Source organism: Pinus tabuliformis, chromosome 8, assembly GCF_031772625.1.
Source record: "Pinus tabuliformis cultivar Carrire ecotype Pingquan chromosome 8, CPIR1, whole genome shotgun sequence".
Taxonomy (NCBI): domain Eukaryota; kingdom Viridiplantae; phylum Streptophyta; class Pinopsida; order Pinales; family Pinaceae; genus Pinus; species Pinus tabuliformis.
The window spans coordinates 589,049,223-589,073,390 of NC_142294.1; the positions used below are offsets into that span (position 1 = coordinate 589,049,223).

At 35.6% G+C, this 24,168-nt stretch overlaps 1 protein-coding gene across 1 annotated transcript; it reads right to left on the reverse strand.

Annotated features, from left to right (window-relative positions):
• Nucleotides 1-3,714: 3,714 nt before the first annotated feature.
• LOC149236828 (uncharacterized) lies at nt 3,715-5,293 on the reverse strand. The gene has a single exon (XM_089461629.1). It carries the CDS (start codon nt 5,058-5,060, stop codon nt 4,389-4,391), a length of 672 nt encoding a protein of 223 aa, XP_089317755.1. The 5' UTR covers nt 5,061-5,293; the 3' UTR covers nt 3,715-4,388.
• Nucleotides 5,294-24,168: the final 18,875 nt, after the last annotated feature.

Below are 24,168 nucleotides of genomic sequence, written 5' to 3' on the forward strand. Positions count from 1 at the left end.
CACAAAGAAAACATGGTGAGAAGTCATAGAAGTAGGCTTTCGCTTAAGATATTGGAAAAATACTTGAGCAGATGAATACGGAGGTGGGGCAGCTAGAGTTAGAACAAGACATCGACCTCATGCCTTACAACCAAGAGGTCGACCTACCGGCTTCACTAGATCTGGAAGCATAGAAGGTCTAGAGAGATCAAGGAGATACTGAGATCCTTGAAGAGAATCCAGAAGCAGATATGCACAACATATCATTCGATGAGTCACAACATAGAGTTGTGCAATCGCACAGGGTGACTTCTTTGGATGTCCACACATCTCGTATGCAGCTTGAAGAACAAGTGATCACATATGATGTGCTCTAGCATCCAATAACATTGGCCAATGCTTCCAGAGCATATACTGAAGCCACCAGCTCAAGTGTTCGCTTCTTGATAGCAAAGAATGAGCAAATGGATAAGGAGTTACACATGGCCAAGCAAGGAGGAGAACAAATTATACCATCCACCAGATCAAGGTTGATGAAAGCGATACTGGATGAAGTATCGTCCCTTGAGACATTCATGCAGATGTTGTATTCCAAATTTGGTATCGTCCATAAGGCAGTTGTCCATCACAACGGTTGGTTGTAGCGCTGTGCTAGGAGTGCACGTATCTTGTCAAATCTGCATATTGTTGTCAACCGCAAGCAAACATTGACAATGAGATACAAGTGGGCCACGTTACACTTGGCCAAGTTGATGAAGCCCAAGGTGGTTGAGGTTGAAGTCACATATCCGGAGTTAGATCCGAAACTATGAGGAACTCCTGTAGCTCATCACCAGTTTGTAGGCTTTTGATGCATGGGTGTTTAGAAGCATGGATGTTGTTGTGTGCACACATGTGATCCCATCTATTGAGACACTCATTGAGGCAAAGATAAAGAATCAAGTCTAACTAGATCTGGACACGTACTTTGATGAGTTGGTGTGCATAGCCATCAACATAAACTTGGCTATCTACGCAGACACTATACATCCATATGTCGCTAGTCCGACAGCACTCAAGACGATGATGCGCATGTTATCAGACAAGTTGGTCAAAGAATCCAAATCAGTGTACGAAGATGCAATAGAGGCAAGAGTTCATTTCCAGAAAGATGTCACCACAAAGTACAAGGACATCATTGCAGACTACTAAGCTTGGCATTAGTTTGCCATTGTTGACCATCATGAGCATGTCGAAGAGTTGGTCTTCCCACAATTGTCTGAGTCTTAGTGTTATCTTACATGGCGTTCTCAAGCCTATTTTGTCTCAGATGGGTGCATGTGAAGATTGTATGTAACATCTTGTAAAGTGGAAGTCCAAGTGTCGATAGTTGAATGTAACAGTCATAGAGTAGTTGAAGAGTCATGAGGGTAAGTGAATAGTCACTAAGGGGAATGTCAAGGGTCACCCCACCCTTTGCAATTTATAGAACCTCATAACTAATTGTAGAAGCCTTTGGGCAGCCAAGCTTCCGATACGAGGATCTTAGAGAAAGCTTGGAGAGTATTGTAACGAGCCTTGGCTTGTCCAAAGTGTAGAGCTGGTACATCTTCTTTGGAGGAACAGGCAGTAGTGACTGTAACGCTCTATTATCAGGACTAGTGGTTGGTCATGGTTGTACTATATGGTTGGAACTTTCACTTCTTAATATAATAGAGCCAACATGTTTCATGCATATGTTGTTATTGTATTTCAATTAACTTGGTTACTCTAATGATATATGTATATGTTTTCTTACGCGTGTATGTATAAGCTCTCTCTATATATGTATGTATGAATCTTACTGAGATGTGTTGTTGGTTTAACCATCACTTTGGATTGTTGGTTCGCCTGCCTTCTAGTTCATAATGCATCTTTGCTCGTGTATTCCCTTCCAAGTTGCGTGTTTACACGGGTTTCCAAGGGGCACACTCATTCTAGCTTCTGTATGTTAGAAACATTCATACACCCTCCTTGGCTTGTTGTGCATGTCATACCCTTGCTACCAACAAGGACATCTTACTTACCTCTGCACGCAACCGCGGTCAAGGCGATACCGTACGACCCACTGCTGGGACTCCTACACCAAACGGTCTGAGGTCTATTTGAGACTTCTTACTTGGGAGATCCGCTAACATGTTGGCGGTTCCAGCACATTTAACAAGTTGTTAGCATATATTTCTCCATTTAAATTTGTATAGTTAGATTTTGGATTTATAATAAGTTAAATATTCATAAATAAAGAGTTTTAAATTTTATTTATTTATATATTTATAATTGAAAGTATTAAATGTTATTTAAACTAATGATATAATATTAATATAAATAATAAAAGTAAATTTTTAAATTTTTTATTGAAAAAAATTATATATATTTAAAATTTTATTTACAAAGTAAAGAAATTTATCTCATCTTAAATTTATATTATTTATTTATTTCTTATTATGTATAACATTTCCGCCCTACTTAGTGGTAAATCCTTATTGTTAGTGCAAATACAAACAACTATTAATAGGAAGAGAATGAGGTAGATTCGTTAGGTGCAAAATACAACGGGAAACAAGACCACCTTGAGGAGGAATCTAAATGATCAATGTAAATGGAGAATTTAAGTAATCAAGATGAATCGATGAGTATCAACCATTTATTTGGATTAGAAAAAACACACCTTTATACACTTTAGTAGTAAAAAATAAACTTAAAAATCAAATATTTATCCAATATAATTGTAATTATAAAACTATATCATTATTATTATGATTATAAACTATATCAATTTAAATAATTAAAAATATTTATAGATTATATATATAAATAATTAAAAATATTTATAGATTATATATATATATATATATATATATAATAAAAACTTTAATATGTTATTAAAATAATCTAATTTTAAAATATTTAAATAATTTTATATTTTTTTATAAGAAAATGGAGAAGATGGTATATTATCAATTTTCTTAACATGAAAATTAATGTACAATTGTAAAATATTTTGCATTGTAAATGATAAATTTATTTTTCGTTGTTAACCATTGAATTTTTTATTTTGTTTGGTTAGATTTTATATTTCTATTTTAGTTTCTGGTATTTTTTTAACTTTTATATTTCTATTTTAGTTTCTGCTAGTTGCCTTAACAATATCCATACTTTCATTAAATAAAAAACAGTTACAAGATACATGGATTGATTCGTGATAGACTCTCCCGATTTATGACTACATAAGCCTATCTAATAATTCTTGAAAATGAACAGTACTAGTATCCAAGATAATTTCTTGTATGTGATTATTCAAAGCTATGAGATTATCAAAAATAAAAAAAGAGAGAAAAAACAGGGAATCCATCAATCATATCTAAATAACAACCTCCAATATGATTATCAAAAACCAAAAAAAGGAAAAATAAGGAATCCATCATATCTAATGACACCAAGCGGAAGACATTTTTTCACCTATACGATTATCAAAAGCCAAAAATATATGTGATTACCAAAAACCAAAAAAATAAAATAAATAATCAATCATATCTAATGACACCAAGCCTGAGAAAAGCCATTTTTAAACTCATTAAAATTGATTTTCCTAGTTCCATCAAGCATCCTTCCTTTGACAACCTATCTACTACTTGATTTTATTCTATAGAAGAAAGTGATCTGTTGAAAAATAAGATCATCAATCTGATTTGGTTATTTATAAATGTGAGAGAAAGTAATCCTCTTAAAAAATAAGATAACAATCTGATCCTTCTAGATGACTTTTGAGTGTACCAAAATATCCATCTATAATTCAATCCACTTGCACCAAAAAATACTCGCCACAAAGCCAAGAGCTCCGCTTCTATTATTTGATCCAACTCCGCTCGACTAGCAAAAAATACAGAGAGAGTGCACGCTTAATAACTATAACACCCTTGCTACGTCTTTAAAAAAACGCTCCATCAAATAGCCCCACTGGAAAATTAGACCAAATATCCTTAATTTGCCAGCTTCTTCTTGTGATCTTGAGTTCGTTGATCGATTTCTTATGATGAAATGAGATTGCAATTTTTTAAGAGTATGTTATACGGTTAGACCTGAGGTAATAAATGTGCGAGTGTTTGTAGATTTAAAATGTTCTGTATCATCTACGTTTGCATTTCTCACCATTTGCCTTTTCAGAACCGTCCGTGTGAGACAGTTTAAGGGTACGTCAAATCATTACAATTTCTATTTATTTCAAACAAAAGTTAATATTTTACACACAATCATTTCCCAGAACAATAAGCCTGGGAAAAATGTCCATGGAGTATTAAAAGAAAATCAATCACCCAAAACCGCCGAGAAAATGACTCCAGCCGGAGATTTTGAACTAGTCATGTGTTTCTTGTGCTTCCAATTACTGAATATCATTTGCCAATAACGCTGGCTCTGCAAAGAGGACACGAAGACTTGGTGGGGCACAAGAGAAGCCAACGATCAATGCAGGAAATATGGAAATAATGTTTGCAGTTGGGAAGAATGCGGACCCCATCCTCCTGCTCAATACACCCCAAACAGATAGCACACGACGATGAGGACGGATCATTCCTGTTTCCATCATCAAAATCTGACATCTTCCTTAGCCTTCCATACCTCGTTTTGGGCAGCGCTTTGATCATTTTACAGCGGCGAGACGGCTTACGTATCTTGTATCCGCGGATTCTGGAGCGGCTGTGGTTAACATTAATAGTTAGCATACCCAGCAGCGTGCAGAATCCAAAAAGCAGGGCAAGTAGCCCGTTGAACTGCTCCAATGGGAAGAGAATTTGCCTATGTAACCCTCCCATAACTGCTTTCAAGTTTTGTGTATCTGCCACCAAATCCAAGAAACCCATCACAATACACATCGTGCATCCCATGCCCGTGCAAAACACGTAGATTGCTATCGATGCCAACGCTGGGTTTAATTCAGAAAAAGCGGTCACACCATTCAATATAGGCACTGCTAGACGCTCAAGCGTGCTTTTCACACAACCAAAATAATGAAAAAGAGGCTGCATCTTTTGTTCTGAAAGCGGGGGAGTCTCTGACAGCGCCATCTATAAGAATACGTGAAGTAGTATGGGCGGATCGATGTATTCTTATTCCTGATCTGCAATCGTAACAGAGCAGCTAATCCAGAGTGCTCCCTCCAACAGATGTAGGCGGTTCCGTCGGCTTAACAAATTGAATTGGTGAAACCCAAATCCCTCCGAAAATTCAGAGGTAGATATTAGCGAAAAAGTGCTCTCTTGTATGTATGCATGATCCAGGCAAGACAAAAGTTCAGCGATTCAGATGAATCAGTGGGAAAGATAATAGAAATCGTAGGTATATTTATAACACTGATTGTAGCTCTACCAGGGATTCCTCTTTCTGCGGCTTTGGTTTGGCCGGAGTTGGTGTATTACGATTGATGTTGACACGCTGAAAGTTCTCGTGTGGAAAAATCTAATTTCTAGAAGGCCGGCGTTCTAGAGCCTGGGGTGGGGTCGGGTGTGAGAACTAAGTGACCCGTAGGGTTGGCAACCAATAAATCCGGGTATTTAATGTCTCTAAGACCATATCTGTAAGACCATATCTAACAGGACCGCATGCCATGCTAACCATACATAAAAACCTCAAACCATGCATAGCATCTGGAGGCGCATCTGAGATGTGACGCGCTGCATGACACACCATGTTTTCCGAGGCAGTTCCTATTTCCAATCCTATAGAAACATAAATGAGCGCTAAGTACCTGTGACAGGACATTCGTGACTCCTAAGGCATGCTACATATCCATGAAAGCCATACATATCCATGCATATTCCGGCAACTCGATCACCCTACCTCCGGCAAGCTCTAGCATTCAATGTATCTGCGACCACTGCCAGACCTGTCACGTCTCCTCCTGCAACCTCCGTTGGCTTCCTCATCTACCAACGTTTTCCAAATTCCGTTTTATTTTGAATTTATTAAAGGCGCTAAAGGAAATCAAATTTGAATTTTGAATTTGTAATTTCGTTCAGTCCATATTTTATTTTGTTAGAAGGCAGCTTTTTGGCTCCTGGTTCATGTTTGTTTTTTTTTAAGGGGAGCCGCTGAACACATTATTTCTTGGCACCGAAAAGCTCTGGGAGCTACTTCGTATTCGGAACCTCATTATCTCATCACGGATTGGGCATGGACGCTAGTGAAAGAAGGCAGAACCAGTGAAATAATAGACGAGAGAATCCGGCAAAGCGGGGCGGAGAGCATGATGAAGAGAGTTGTTTCAATCGGTATTCTGTGCGCACATGTTATGGTGGCATCCAGACCTCGAATGGTGCTGGAGGGTGAGGGTGACATTCCTGAAATTCCAGACATGCCTTTGCGGCTTATGTTACATGGTCCGTCTCTGTTAAACCAATTAAACGATTCTTCCCTTTTTCCTTGTATCATTTCTGGGCCTGCCTTCAGCGGATGTAGGTAACTGCATTTCTTCCATTAGAGCACTACCCGAAGTGTGGGCGGTAATTGCAAAACATTTGATAGTAGACAGTTAAGTTCTGTGAAGTAATTTGTATTATAATGTCCAGGAAATTAGTTTGAATATAAGTGTTTAGTTGTCATGTAAACTCGTCGAACTTGTACCAATCTGTGGTGCTTTCCGTGAACCTGTCGTTAATATATATAGTTGCCCTTCTTGGAAAATTAATGTCAATCCAATCTATGGTTGCCCATTCTTCCATGTCCCTAATACATTGATGAAATATTTTGTTGTGGCCGATATTGCTGTGGAATTAGCGGTGGATCGAATCTGAGCATTAAATCCTTCTTTACGGGATAACAGATGGCTTACATTTCCAATTGGGTTGAAGGCCTCCATGCTCATGCTTACCACTCACGATTAGTGCGATGAGTTTCATAATTTCTACTTTAAATTTCTCACATTTTTGAAGTGGGGATATGGCCTACATGTTCATCCTTACCGTTTACACTTAGTACGTGGAGTTTCATATTTTACAATTAAATGCCTCATTTTTCAAGGAGTAGGATTATGGCATCCATGTTCATGCTTTCCATTTGGTACCCTTCATCATTCGCGTTTTAAAGGTGCTTTTTTTAATGCTGATTTTTTCCCTTCACTACATTATTAGGTGGATAAATTACACTAATGCTAATCATTTTTTTAATGAACCATTAATAAATAGAAAAGTTTAGTTTTTCACTTTTCAGGTTATTGAGATCAAGATTTTTATAGTCCATGGAATAAAGTGTGGCTTATCGTGATAATTTTTATTTAATATTCAATATTCACTAATTAAGAATTTACATTCTCTCTTTAGTGGACATGTTTGACATTTATTATAAATATTTAACAAAATAAAAGTATAATAAAAAATAAAATTATAAAAAATTGATTGTTTTTTGAAAGAATATATATTTTTGAAAATTTTATATGTAATTTTTAAGAGTAAAATAAATATGTGCATAGACATGTTTATTTTGGAATATCTCTATGAAATATTCTAGTATGAAATTTTATCTTTAAAGTAGTTGTCATTTTTTGTTTTAATTAGATTGATTAATTAAAAATATCATATAAATAAGTGTCATATCAAGTGAGTTATGGTTTTTTTGAGCATGTGTTATTGATAAGCCATGGTATTAGCTCATGATATTGTAACAAAGTCTATTTACATATTATGAAGGTACATGGAAACATGAATGCAAACCTCTGTTGTTAAAAATTCATGTTCCAAGTTTTATTTCAAATGTATTAAATTTTGACATACTTACTGTTTTTATAATAAATAAAAAAATTATTTAAAATATAGTTATCATTTAATTAGTTTTTATCATTTTATTTTTATTTTAATACTCTGAAATGTATAATGTAATTATAGTAGTTGGGAAAATAGTTTATTTTCAAACCTATATAAAATAGAGGGATATGTTGATCCCTTGTTATATATATTTCAGATTTGTTTGGATTAATATCAAAATTAGCACTTAATTTATAAATAATTTTCCAAAAATAATATAAAATAAAAATGTAAATACTATATTATTTAATTATTTAAAGGATTAATATTATTATTATTTATTATATAATTTTTATTCCACGGTATTTTTTAATTATTGAAATTGTATTTTTAAATATATTAAAAAATATATTAAAATTATGTTTTTAAATAAATAAATAAATTTAATATTTTTCACTATTAAGTATAAGAGTGAAATTGAGTAAAAATATTAATAAAATACATAATTAAATATGAAGGTGGAGGGAAAGAAAGATATTGAGAAAAAAAATTATAATAATATGTTTTTGACCAATATTTACATCCACCCTTACTCTTATCCTTACCATTATATAGAATGTTTTGCTCAATATTGCCCCTAACCTTAACTCTGGCTCCTAGAATGTTTTGCCCATATCTCTCCCAATGTCAACTCCCACCTCAATATATTTTAGAGTGGGGTTGGGAGAAATATTGGAAAAAATGTACTTGTGGGTAGGGATTGAGGAAAATATTGGGCAAAAACTATGTTTGGGGATGATGATGGGGAAATAAAATGCCAAATATTTTCCCCAAACCACACTATAACTTTCAAATATATTTTGAAAATAAAATGCCAAATATTCCCCACCCACATATTTTAGCCAATATTTCCACTAGCATTCTCATTTATATTTTGCCCAATATTTTCCTCCACCCAAATCTTTTAATATTTGATATTGAAAATTGTGGTAAAAAAAATATTGAGCAGAACATATCATACTAATATGTCACTCTTATATATTCTACAATTCTTTAAACTTTACACTATGAGACTCTGAGTAGGGATGAAATGAATATTCAAAAAAAAAAAACATTATTATAATATTTGTTTTTCAATATTTTTCTCAACCCTATTTATATCTTCATATATTTTATAATTTTTTTTAAATTTAGAAAAAATTAAAAAAAATAAATTTTATATCATAATTAGTGAAATTAAGATAGAAAAAAATTAAGCCTAATATAAAAAAATATATTATAATTAGTGAATATAATAAATCATATCATAATTAGTGAAAGTAAGATGGAAAAAAAATTTGAGCCCAGTAAGGATGAAAGTAAATATTGGAAAAACCATATTATTATAATATCAAAAAATTGAACCTAGTATATTATAGTAAGGGTAAAAATAAATATTCAAAAAACATATTATTATAATATCAAAAAATTTAACCCAATATATTATAATAAAGATGAAAGTAAATATTAAAAAAAAAACATATTATTAGAATATCTTTTACTCAATAAATCACTTCTCTCACTTGCATAAATTTTATAATAATAAAAAATTCTTTAATAATCAAATTTAAATTTAAAACATATATAAACAATATCAATACGCCTCTTCTCTCACTTTCATAATATGTCTCTTCTTTCACTTTCATAAATTCTATAATTTAATTTAAATTTAAAATATACATAAACAATAACAACGAGCAAATATATAAATTATAAATAATCCAACTAATTGAAGTATAAAATATAAATAACCCAACTAGACGAAATATATAGTATAAAATATAAGACAACCGGCCAAAATCTAAATTATAGATAACACAACTAACTGACATATTAAAAAAATATAATTAAGATATTGGAATTTATATAAAAATATATAACCTAATTTACTTAAAAAGGAATAAAATGGAAGGGTATAGTTGTCGATTCTTTTCGTATTCCATGTTCTACCGAGAATATGTACAAATGATACTATTAAAATTAGTAAAGTTAGATGCTAAGGATCATGAATGTCATTCATTTATTTTATTTTAATGCTAAAATGGGTCATAAATGCTTTTATACTTTTGGAAACTTTTGGGCAATAATGGTGATACATGCTTACTCTATGTTTAAATAAGTAAAGTTAGATGCAAGGCGGGTGGATGTAGTTCATTTACTAAAAAATGATAACAAAGTCTCTATAAATGTTTTTTATAAATTTTATTTAAAAAGTTGATACTAATTTGAATAACAATTATATCAAACAATATGTTTTTTGGGAAATTAGAAATGGGAAAATAATTTTGTTCTGGTTAGACTTATAGTATTAGAGAAAAAAAATGTTTGGGAGACAAGATTTGAGTGACTTATTTTTGTACATAACTAGCAGGAACTTCTACACAGTGGATCATTATTAGAAAGATGCCCTGACTAATGATGGTTGGAGGAAATGGAAGGAACGTCAGGATTGACCTCAACCCCCTGAGTCAGTTCAATGGAAGCAACTGGACAGAGAGTTAGAATCCAGGAAGCTTACAGTCCAAAATGGACCAGACATTCTTCGATGGGGATATACTACAAAGGGAATATTTACCATCAAAGAGGCTTACCATTTAAAGGCAAGATGGGAGCAGGGGCATCACCATCCAATTTGGAAGAAGCTTTGAAAAGGTGGGTGGTGGTCGAGAGTTGCATACATTCTCTCGTTGGCATATAGGGGTAGAATCCTCACTTGGGATCAACTACAAAAAAGGGGTATCTATGGACCCTTGTATTGTATCATGTGTGGTCAACATAATGAGGATCTCAAACACCTATTAAATCCATGTCCTTTTGTAGTTCAAAAGTGGCACCAAGTGGAAGATCTCTTTGGAAGGATGGATAGAGACCATCAAAGCATTAGAGAAACCATCCTTATATGGTGGACATGCCTCTTCTCAAGCCTGGTCTTAATCGCGCTTGGGGACTATCTCTAGACTCCACACTTTGGGCTATATGAAAAGAGAGGAACTGTAGGACCTTTTAGAATAGCCAACAATCTTAGGAAGCAGTATGGGAGGGAACCATCCAGAATATCCGGGAAACAATCTTGGCTAAGAAATGGCAACCAGATGACTAGCAAGTTGCTCCCCAAGAGGCTAGAATCCTACACCACCTAAACCTATCACCATCAATGATGTAGATTGTCCTGTAGATTCACAAGCTCATTTAATCTACTAAAACAAGAGACAAGAATCTACTTCTACTCTTTACAACGGAAGCCCATAAAGATCGATGAAAAAAATAATTGACAAGAGGAATAATATCAATGGCACATAACACAATAAGTATAAGGGAAAGCCACATCTCAAAACCCCGCTATCTGTATTGCATTAAATCAGAAATCCAAGATGATAATACAATGCTTGTTCTCACAAGAACAATCCCAGCACTCACTAAAATCAATCTCCAACTCACAAGCAAACTCTTCGCCAACACTTAGCCAATTCTATAGCTCTCCGAGTCCCTATTTCCTTGGAAAATTCCTATAGCTGATTAGCCCATCTTAAAGGGAAATCAGTGCATCCAAAAGTCTGTAATCCCTTCAAGGTTGAGTTCCTTAGCGCATGCACCATCTGTACAGCTTAGAAAATTATACAACAAATCGTACATTGTCTCTGCACTCTAGTCTCAACTGGGTCTTTCTCATAATCGACATGCATGAGTTTCTGATGAGGGAATCTTCAGCTAACTAGAGTAGCACTAGTTAATGCATTAGTGCACCAACTGACTGTTAACTCACTATTAGTTCCTCAAACAGTTTGGAACTAATTTAACTGGACTTAACTCAGTAAACTGAGTTAACTAATTACAACTCACAATTAACTCATCCTGGACCCCTATAATGTAGGGACAACATATACATGACTTCATAAAGACTTCCAACTTGAAATTCCTAAGTTAACTAAGTCAAGTCACTCTGGTTAACTATTACAAGTTGCTATGAGAATATTATTCGATACTAATTCTCTGTTTAGTTCAAGGACAAATTAAACTGGAATTTTTGGATTCTATTTTTATCATTTCTTATTTCTATTTTCAACACTCCCTGTCAACAAGAAAGGAATTCAACTTAATCCCGTTCTTGAACCTTTAGATTGTTCTGCATGCAACACTTCTCTCTAGTGTTGCTGCTCCAACAACTCTAGAAACAAAACAAAAAAACATCCAACTTGAAATATGTCCCCACAATACAATTGTTTGCGGATAGATGGTTAATAAGCCAATGAATGATTTGTGTATGATTTATGTATCTCTAGAAGAACAACTAATGGATATGATAACATAAATCTGGAGTGCAATATGTAATTATTTGAGAAATAATTTTGAACAAATATGGTACATCACATGATTATGTTATTCACAATATATTTTTTATTCATTTTCTTTATTTCTGTATATATTGTCCTTTTAAGAAAAGAGAAGCAAATGGTTTATTAATGAATATAAACAATTATTTAACAACGAAGATACAAATATTAAATATACAAAGGAGATGGTTTATTAATGAATATAAACAATTATTTAACAACGAAGATACAAATATTAAATATACAAAGGAGACAAATTGGTAGTATCATCATTAATATGAACGTGGAAGTTAGAATGACAAGGCAGAAACAATGACATCATCGAATGAAAAAATTTGAGTTTCTTATTTGATTTAATGCAAAAAATATATTACCACTAAAAAGTAATACCTTCACAAACTCTATGACAATTATGAGTATGTTCCCTTTTTAAAAATAAAAAGCATGTTTAGAATTATAAAATTAGTGGAATCTGTTGGGGTTTATGACCATTCGTCCACTAGGAATTTGTCATGCATTTCTAAGACTATTGTAATATATTGCCTCAATAACTACTGCACCTAACTTCCTTTGGAAGAGAACATACAAACCTGCAAACTTCATGGACACATCTTTGGGTGTTGTGGACATAGTTATAATCATTGGATTCAATTCAACGGTTAGAGAATTGCAGGGTCATGTCAGAGTATATATGAACCTTATTAAAGAGTCAAAACTCTTGTTTCTCTCAAACCTTTTTGAATGATTTTGATTTCCAGAAATAAGCTTGCCTATTTTCTTGGAAGACTCGCCAATTTCATGAAAGATCTAGGGTTTTATAATAAGGAAAAAAAAGTAGACTCCATCTTTAGGAAGTTTATCCTTGGTAGGAATCAATACAATACTGGAAGATCCTCATACAACCCCCGCCAGTTTTTCAATTTGAAAAACTGGCACCCAATTTAGACCTATCATAGGATTCATAAAATGTGGTAATATGGTTCTAATTGTTAAAGACATCGAAATCAACCTCCTTTTATGCACACTTTCTTTGGTCAATCCAAAGTTGTAGAACATTTCCACACTAACAAATATGCCAAAGAATATGCACTAGTATCCAACTACTATATAAAACATTTTATGCATATTGGTTTCCACTTGGTTATCTTCTTTTGGTGAGTTCATAGTTGCAAAATACTTGCATGCTAACAAATATACTAAAGAATCTGGATTGATGTCTAACTGCTAGATAGAAGTTTTAAACACAATGGGTTGCACTTCGTCATGTCAATCAATAGAAACAAACCCTATTATTCATTTTATTTGTATAATATGTTTATCTTTGTTTAAGTGTCTTATCCATAGACAATAGGAAAACTTTTGATATTGTCCTTCTTGAATCTGTTCATAAGTATCTGTGTTTTCCCAATTGATTGATATATATCGTAGGACATGCCTCTTTGGGGCACTTGAACTTTTAATGTCTTTATCTTCCACATTTTAAATTAGTTCCATAATGATTTGTCTATAGGAAGGATCTAATTTTGTGGTCTTGGAAATTGCTTTGTGCCATTTTGCTTAGAAGTCTAGGTGGAGCTCAATTTCTTTCTTTCAAAATATTAACAATTTGTTTTATCTGGAATTATGGGGAATATCATTCAACATTTCAAAATTATTATGCACAAGTATGTATTTCTTCGAACCTTCAACCTTTTTAGGTTCACATGGTAATTCTTGTTTTAAAGATTGTAGTTTTGTTTTGTTTTACTTCTAATAAATGTCATGCTTTCTGTATAATGGCTACTTCACGATTGTGGATGTTGGTTCATGCAACAATGTGGGCCCGTCACACGTGTTGGAGAATACACCAACAAGAAGAATGTACACATATATTACCAGAGTTGTGAAAGTTAATTCCTTATTGGAGGCCATAAATGATCATCTAGATAAGGCAATAGAAGATGTCTTGGTTCGAAAAAGACTGTATGCTGAGTAAAAGCTCTGCATCTGAATGCACTTTTTATTTTCGTTTATTAGAAGTTACAAGGCAATCTATCGTGTAAATCATGAATTGTCTGACCTCTTTAAGATTGTTGTTTTTGCCTTGTGATTGTATCCTTGATTCACATTACGCAATGAATTTGTTCTTTTATATGATTGTATGCATGCTCACATGATTTGTTTATTTTGACAAAATTTACAAATATAACAAAGAATCTGGATTGATGTCTAGCTGCTAGATAAGCCCATACAGGGTTTTCGAGGGCCTTGAATCCAAATAACAACGTCCTTTTCTATAAACACAATGAACACGGCTATACAGGAAAGTTAGGGATATACGGAAGACATGCGTATATCTTCCCTATATGCCCAATTTCCATATATGCGCACATCTTTCGTATATGCACAGTTTCCGTATATGCATAATTTTGTATATTGAATTTACGCATATACAATGTAGAAACATAAACGACGTGCATATACGAAAGATATGCGCATCCAGAAAAGTTAAGGATATACGGAAGATATGCGCATATCTTCCGTGTATGCTCAATTTCCGTATATGCGCACATCTTCCGTATATGCACAGTTTCCGTATATGCTCAATTTCTGTATATGGAATTTGCGTATCTGCGATGCAGATATATGAACGACATGCATATACGGAAGATACGCACATACAAGAAAGTTAGGAATATACGGAAGACATGTGCATATCTTCCATATATGCCTAGTTTCCGTATATGCGCACATCTTCCGTACATGCACAGTTTCCGTATATGCGTAATTTTTGTATATTGAATTTGCATATATATGATGCAGAAGCATAAACGGCATGAATATATGGAAGATATGCCCAATTTCCGTATATGCGCACATCTTCTGTATATGCACAGTGTCCGTATATGCGCAATTTTTGTATATGGAATTTGCGCATCTGCGATGCAGATATATGAATGACGTGAATATACGGAAGATCTGCACATACAGGAAAGTTAGGGATATATGGAAGACATGCGCATATCTTCTGTATATGCCCAATTTCCATATATGCGCATACCTTCCGTATATGCCCAGTTTCTGTATATGCGCAATTTCTGTATATGGAATTTGCGCATATACGATGCAGATACATGAACGACGTGCATATACGAAGGATATGCACATATAGGAAAGTTAGGGATATACGGAAGGTATGCGCATATCATCCTTATATGCCTAACTTTCCTATATGTGCATATCCTCCATATATGCACGTCGTTTATGTATCTGCATCGTATATGCGCAATTTCTATATATGGAATTTGCACATATACGATGCAGATACATAAACGATGTGCATATACAGAGGATATGCGCATATAGGAAAGGGAGATACAGAAGGTATGCGCATATCTTCTGTATATGCGCACTTTCTACAATTTATGTATATGCGAAATTTATGTATATGGAATTTGCGCATATACGATGTAGATACGTGAATGAAGATATGCGCAAAGTCCATATACTGAAATTTCGCATATACGGAAAATATGCGCATATACGGAAGATATGCACATATACGAAAATTGCGCATATACGGAAGATATGCGCATACCTTCCGTATATCCCTAACTTTCCTATATGTGCATATTTTCCGTATATGCACGTTGTTTATATATTTGCATCGTATATGCGCAAATACCATATACAGAAATTGCGCATATACAGAAATTGTGCATATACAGAAAATATGCGCATATCTTCCGTATATGTACAATTTCATATCTTTCGTATATGCACAATTTCCGTATATGCACAATTTCTGTATATGGAATTTGCGCATATACGATGCAGATACATAAACGACGTGCATATACGGAAGATATGCACATATAAGAAAGTTAGGGATATACGGAAGATATGCGCATATCTTCCGTATATGCGTAATTTCTATATATGCGCATATCTTCTGTATATGCACAATTTCCGTATATGCGCAATTTCTGTATATAGAATTTGCGCATATCTTCATTCATGTATCTACATCGTATATGCGCAAATTCCATATACAGAAATTTCGCATATACGGAAGATATGCACATATAGGAAAGTCAGGGATATACACAAGATATGCGTATATCTTCCGTATATCCCAAACTTTCCTATATGTGCATATCCTCTGTATATGCACGTCGTTTATGTATCTGCATTTTATATGCGCAAATTCCATATACAGAAATTGCGTATATATGGAAATTGCGCATATACAGAAGATATGCTCTTATCTTCTGTATATGCGCAATTTCCGTATATGGAATTTGCGCATATACGATGTAGATACACAAACGACGTGCATATACGGAAGATATGCACATATAGGAAAGTTAGGGATATACGGAAGATATGCACATATCTTCTGTATATGCGGAATTTACGTATATGCACAATTTCTGTATATGAAATTTACGCATATACGATGCAGATACATAAATGACGTACATATACGGAAGATATGGACATATAGGAAAGTTAGGGATATTGGGAAGATATGCGCATATCTTCCATATATGCGCAATTTCCGTATATGCGCATATCTTCCGTATATGCACAATTTCCGTATATGCACAATTTCTGTATATGGAATTTGCGCATATCTTCGTTCATGTATCTACATCGTATATGCGCAAATTCTATATGCAGAAATTGTGCATATACGGAAACTGTGCATATACGGAAGATATGCGCACATCTTCCGTATAACGTATATGCACGTCGTTTATGTATCTACATCGTATATGCGCAAATTCCATATACAGAAATTGCACATATACGGAAATTGTGCATATACGGAAGATGTGCGCATATCTTTCGTATATCCCTAACTTTCCTATATGTGCATATCTTCTGTATATGTATGTCGTTTATGTATCTGCATCGTATATCGCAAATTCCATATACAGAAATTGCGCATATACGAAAATTGTGCATATACGGAAGATATGTGCATATCTTTCATATATGCACAATTTTTGTATATGCACAATTTCTGTATAAGGAATTTGTGCATATAAGATGCAGATACATAAACGACGTGCATATATGGAAGATATGCAGATATAGGAAAGTTAGGGTTATACGGAAGATATGCACATATTTTCCGTATATGCACAATTTCCGTATATGCGTAATTTCTGTATATGGAATTTGCGCATATACGATGCAGATACATAAACGACGTGCATATACGGAGGATATGCACATATAGGAAAGTTAGGCATATACAGAAGGTGTGCGCATATCTTCCGTATATGCACAATTTCCATATATGCGCAATTTTTGTATATGGAATTTGCGCATATACGATGTAGATACATAAACGACGTGCATATACGGAAGATATGCACATATAGGAAAGTTAGGGATATAGGGAAGATATGCGCATATACCAATTTCCGTATATGCACATATCTTCTATATATGCACAATTTCCGTATCTACGCAATTTCTGTATATGGAATTTGCGCATATACGATGCAGATACATAAACGATATGCATATACGTCATATATGCACATATAATAATGTTAGGGATATATGGAAGATATGCGCAATTTACTAGTGACTATCGAGGGGTATGCATACCATACCAGTTAACCTGGCATCCCCCTTATCACCTAGGTCTAACTGACTTTACCAGTGATTATTGGGGGGTACGCATGCCATACCAGGACTTACAGCAGTATGCCCATTTACATGTAACAAAAATTGACTCCATAATATTTTGTTTTACCTTGTTGATGTCTTTGTACATATGACATCAATTTCCATATAAAAAGAACCCATCTACCAGATTACATGGGTCAACAACCACTGTAACCGCCAGTTATCTAGGTGTTCTTTTCAGGTACATGGTTCATCAATTAATTAATCCACATGCACATATCCTCTTTCTTTTGCAATATAACACATGAGCATGGTCTCTTACATTTATCACAATACAATTACATGCATTACAGTTATAACCCGGGCCCAAAACCGTAAGACGAGACTTCAGCTTCATATCGGAGCATATTTGCATAGCAACCAAACCTACCAAACCTTCGATTGAATCCTAACCAGAGTACAATGTGCAAAGATTCTATGTTTTAAGTTTTCTTTGACACCACCGCTGTGTAGAGCTTACTTTGTTAATTCAAGTGTGGCCCTCGTGACCTTTGTTCAAACTGTGTGTGCATTTAGAAATATTTTTCCTCTCTTGTTTCTTCGATGTAGCCCCGAGCTCACCTTATTTCACGCCCATCTCCTTGGCCATGTCGAGGGTTGCCCTTATCACCTCCTGTTGCTTCCACATCAAGTCTTCAACATGCTAAGTCAAGATAGGATCTAAAATGTTCGTCGTTTTTCCCAACTATAACAGCTCCAACTCGTTGGAAAGATTCATGGCCAAAACAACTCATAGAACTGAGTCTCCAAATGAGGAAAGTCTCCATCTCTTTGTTTTGACCGTTGCCATGAAGATTAACATCCTTCATGCTATTCAAACACTTTTCCCCCTCCTCTGGCAACGATTTCTAATCCTTTAATATAGAGGGTGTGCAGTAAACATTTTTTCTTCTAGATTTATTGTCCCAAAGGTAACCATACCTAGAAAAATGCTTCCTTCCCATGACAACCGATCTCGACTTTTGCAACCTCTAGAAATCTCGACGCCATTAGCAGAAGACCCTATGGCAATAGGAACCTATTTCGGTTCCTTTAAAGAATCACTATGATTGCTTTTCCTCTGCTTAAAACAAATGACCAGATCTACATTCTGTGATATATCTATCTATCAAATTCCTCATACAAAGCTGCTACTTGGGTGTTTTCTAATATGCCTACATCTTCCGTATATGCCCAGTTTCCGTATATGCCCACATCTTCCGTATATGCCCAGTTTCCGTATATGCCCACATCTTCCGTATATGCGCACATCTTCCGTATATGCCCAGTTTCCGTATATGCCTACATCTTCTGTATATGCCCAGTTTCCGTATATGCCCACATCTTCCGTATATGCCCACATCTTCCGTATATGCCCAGTTTCCGTATATGCCTACATCTTCCGTATATGCCCAGTTTCCGTATATGCCCACATCTTCCGTATATGCCCAGTTTCCATATATGCCCACATCTTCCGCATATGCGCACATCTTCCGTATATGCCCAGTTTCCGTATATGCCTACATCTTCCGTATATGCGCACATCTTCCCTATATGCCCAGTTTCCGTATATGCACACATCTTCCGTATATGCCCAGTTTCCGTATATGCCTACATCTTCCGTATATGCCCACATCTTCCGTATATGCCCAGTTTCCGTATATGCCTACATCTTCCGTATATGCCCAGTTTCCGTATATGCCCACATCTTCTGTATATGCCCAGTTTCCGTAAATGCCCACATCTTCCGTATATGCGCACATCTTCTGTATATGCCCAGTTTCCGTATATGCCTACATCTTCCGTATATGCCCAGTTTCCGTATATGCCCACATCTTCCGTATATGCCCAGTTTCCGTATATGCCCACATCTTCCGTATATGCGCACATCTTCCGTATATGCCTAGTTTGGGCATATGCGCACATCTTCCGTATATGCCCAGTTTCTGTATATGCCCAGTTTTTGTATATGCCCACATTTTCCGTATATGCGCACATCTTCCGTATATGCCCAGTTTCCGTATATGCCTACATCTTCCGTATATGCGCACATCTTCCCTATATGCCCAGTTTCCGTATATGCACACATCTTCCGTATATGCCCAGTTTCCGTATATGCCTACATCTTCCGTATATGCCCACATCTTCCGTATATGCCCAGTTTCCGTATATGCCTACATCTTCCGTATATGCCCAGTTTCCGTATATGCCCACATCTTCCGTATATGCCCAGTTTCCATATATGCCCACATCTTCCGTATATGCGCACATCTTCCGTATATGCCCAGTTTCCGTATATGCCCACATCTTCCGTATATGCCCAGTTTCCGTATATGCCCACATCTTCCGTATATGCGCACATCTTCCGTATATGCCCAGTTTCCGTATATGCCTACATCTTCCGTATATGCCCAGTTTCCGTATATGCCCACATCTTCCGTATATGCCCAGTTTCCGTATATGCCCACATCTTCCGCATATGCGCACATCTTCCGTATATGCCCAGTTTCCGTATATGCCCACATCTTCCGTATATGCGCACATCTTCCCTATATGCCCAGTTTCCGTATATGCCTACATCTTCCGTATATGCCCAGTTTCCGTATATGCCCACATCTTCCGTATATGCGCATATCTTCCGTATATGCCCAGTTTCCGTATATGCCCACATCTTCCGTATATGCCCAATTTCCGTATATGCCCACATCTTCCGTATATGCGCACATCTTCCGTATATGCCCAGTTTCCGTATATGCCTACATCTTCCGTATATGCCCAGTTTCCGTATATGCCCACATCTTCCGTATATGCCCAGTTTCCGTATATGCCCACATCTTCCGTATATGCGCACATCTTCCGTATATGCCCAGTTTGGGCATATGCGCACATCTTCCGTATATGCCCAGTTTCCGTATATGCCCAGTTTTCGTGTATGCCCACATTTTCCGTATATGCGCACATCTTCCGTATATGCCCAGTTTCCGTATATGCCTACATCTTCCGTATATGCGCACATCTTCCCTATATGCCCAGTTTCCGTATATGCACACATCTTCCGTATATGCCCAGTTTCCGTATATGCCTACATCTTCCGTATATGCCCACATCTTCCGTATATGCCCAGTTTCCGTATATGCCTACATCTTCCGTATATGCCCAGTTTCCGTATATGCCTACATCTTTCGTATATGCCTACATCTTCCGTATATGCCCAGTTTCCGTATATGCCCACATCTTCCGTATATGCGCACATCTTCCGTATATGCCCAGTTTCCGTATATGCCCACATCTTCCGTATATGCCCAGTTTCCGTATATGCCCACATCTTCCGTATATGCGCACATCTTCCGTATATGCCCAGTTTCCGTATATGCCTACATCTTCCGTATATGCCCAGTTTCCATATATGCCCACATCTTCCGTATATGCCCAGTTTCCGTATATGCCCACATCTTCCACATATGCGCACATCTTCCGTATATGCCCAGTTTCCGTATATGCCTACATCTTCCGTATATGCGCACATCTTCCCTATATTCCCAGTTTCCGTATATGCACACATCTTCCGTATATGCCAAGTTTCCGTATATGCCTACATCTTCCGTATATGCCCACATCTTCCATATATGCCCAGTTTCCGTATATGCCTACATCTTCCGTATATGCCCAGTTTCCGTATATGCCCACATCTTCCGTATATGCCCAGTTTCCGTATATGCCCACATCTTCCGTATATGCGCACATCTTCCGTATATGCCCAGTTTCCGTATATGCCTACATCTTCCGTATATGCCCAGTTTCCGTATATGCCCACATCTTCCGTATATGCCCAGTTTGGGCATATGCGCACATCTTCCGTATATGCCCAGTTTCCGTATATGCCCAGTTTCCGTATATGCCCACATTTTCCGTATATGCGCACATCTTCCGTATATGCCCAGTTTCTGTATATGCCTACATCTTCCGTATATGCGCACATCTTCCCTATATGCCCAGTTTCCGTATATGCACACATCTTCCGTATATGCCCAGTTTCCGTATATGCCTACATCTTCCGTATATGCCCACATTCCGTATATGCCCACATATCCTACCATGTGAAGATACAAAATCTTGGCCCTTGTTGATCATAGACTTATTGGGCAACTCACTAGGATTTGGCTCTTTCACAAAATTATGAAAACTTGTTTGAAAAATACCTATAAGCCTCATATCAAAAGACACAATGTTGTTGATCTCGTTTCCCGTCAACGATAAAAGTCAACATCCTAGGGACTTTTATATATTCTATGGTGTTTTTATAGAGGTGATACTCCTCTTTCACACACTCACATTTTCTGATTAACTCAAAAATGTGGAATTAAACATTCAACATATTCACCTTTGAGTGGACCATGTGATTTTAAAGAAAATAAATAAAAACAAAAAGAAGTAAATACTATCTAATTAAGTCATTCCATGGCACATATCCATTCACATATCATGAGGGAGACACATTTGAAACAAATACATAGACAAAAAATAAAGAAATGGTCCAAATATTTTAAAGAGCTCTAAAATGATTTCATTCAATATCATAAACAATCATAGGAGAATATTCATGAGATTTCAATGCTTAATTAAAAGTATACGAAACCACAAATTCCATGCGCTCTTGGAAATAGCTCTCTATAAGAGTCAAAAAGACATTACAAACTTTAAGTTCAAATAGAGCAGGTGTGTAAAGTACTCTACAAAATTCCTAATACTTAAATGTAAATTGAATGCATTCATCCTTAAGGGACTAGAATGGAACTCGAATGGGACTCTTGAGGAACAATAAATGGTATATATTAAGCTAGAAGAAAGCAAAAGGAATGCAGACAGAATTACAAATGTATAACAAACTTTACAAAGTTGGATGATTTAAGACTAGGGAGAAATAAATGGGAATTGCTTCAAATAAAATATAGAACACTCACAAAATTGCAGAAGGATGACCGACTTAATGAATTATCTATCCCTACTCAATATGAAGATGCACTAGGGACTAAAACTAATTGAACCAAAGTATGATTTCTTATTAACAAAAAATTAATGCTATGAAAATTACCTACATGTTTTTTTTAGGCATTAAGGTTCAAAAATTGATTTAATGGAGGTATGATTCTTTATTATCAAAAATACAACCTTACACAAGTGTTACACGGAAGCATAGTCCTTGCCATTGAAAATAGGGATTATGTTGCTAGAAAATTTGCACATAGAAGGTGATAACATGATACATATAAAGTATACTATGAGATATTTAAACTAATATTAATATAATATGGAGAATATTAATATATATCTTTCATAACTTGCTAGTCATCTGGTTGCCATTTCTTAGCCAAGATTGTTTCCCGGATATTCTGGATGGTTCCCTCCCATACTGCTTCCTAAGATTGTTGGCTATTCTAAAAGGTCCTACAGTTCCTCTCTTTTCATATAGCCCAAAGTGTGGAGTCTAGAGATAGTCCCCAAGCGCGATTAAGACCAGGCTTGAGAAGAGGCATGTCCACCATATAAGGATGGTTTCTCTAATGCTTTGATGGTCTCTATCCATCCTTCCAAAGAGATCTTCCACTTGGTGCCACTTTTGAACTACAAAAGGACATGGATTTAATAGGTGTTTGAGATCCTCATTATGTTGACCACACATGATACAATACAAGGGTCCATAGATACCCCCTTTTTGTAGTTGATCCCAAGTGAGGATTCTACCCCTATATGCCAACGAGAGAATGTATGCAACTCTCGACCACCACCCACCTTTTCAAAGCTTCTTCCAAATTGGATGGTGATGCCCCTGCTCCCATCTTGCCTTTAAATGGTAAGCCTCTTTGATGGTAAATATTCCCTTTGTAGTATATCCCCATCGAAGAATGTCTGGTCCATTTTGGACTGTAAGCTTCCTGGATTCTAACTCTCTGTCCAGTTGCTTCCATTGAACTGACTCAGGGGGTTGAGGTCAATCCTGACATTCCTTCCATTTCCTCCAACCATCATTAGTCAGGGCATCTTTCTAATAATGATCCACCGTGTAGAAGTTCCTGCTAGTTATGTACAAAAATAAGTCACTCAAATCTTGTCTCCCAAACATTTTTTTTCTCTAATACTATAAGTCTAACCAGAACAAAATTATTTTCCCATTTCTAATTTCCCAAAAAACATATTGTTTGATATAATTGTTATTCAAATTAGTATCAACTTTTTAAATAAAATTTATAAAAAACATTTATAGAGACTTTGTTATCATTTTTTAGTAAATGAACTACATCCACCGGCCTTGCATCTAACTTTACTTATTTAAACATAGAGTAAGCATGTATCACCATTATTGCCCAAAAGTTTCCAAAAGTATAAAAGCATTTATGACCCATTTT

Coding starts and splice junctions, on each gene's coding strand:
- LOC149236828 (XM_089461629.1), bottom strand. CDS start 5,060: ATGGCGCTGTCAGAGACTCCCCCGCTTTCAGAACAAAAGATGCAGCCT.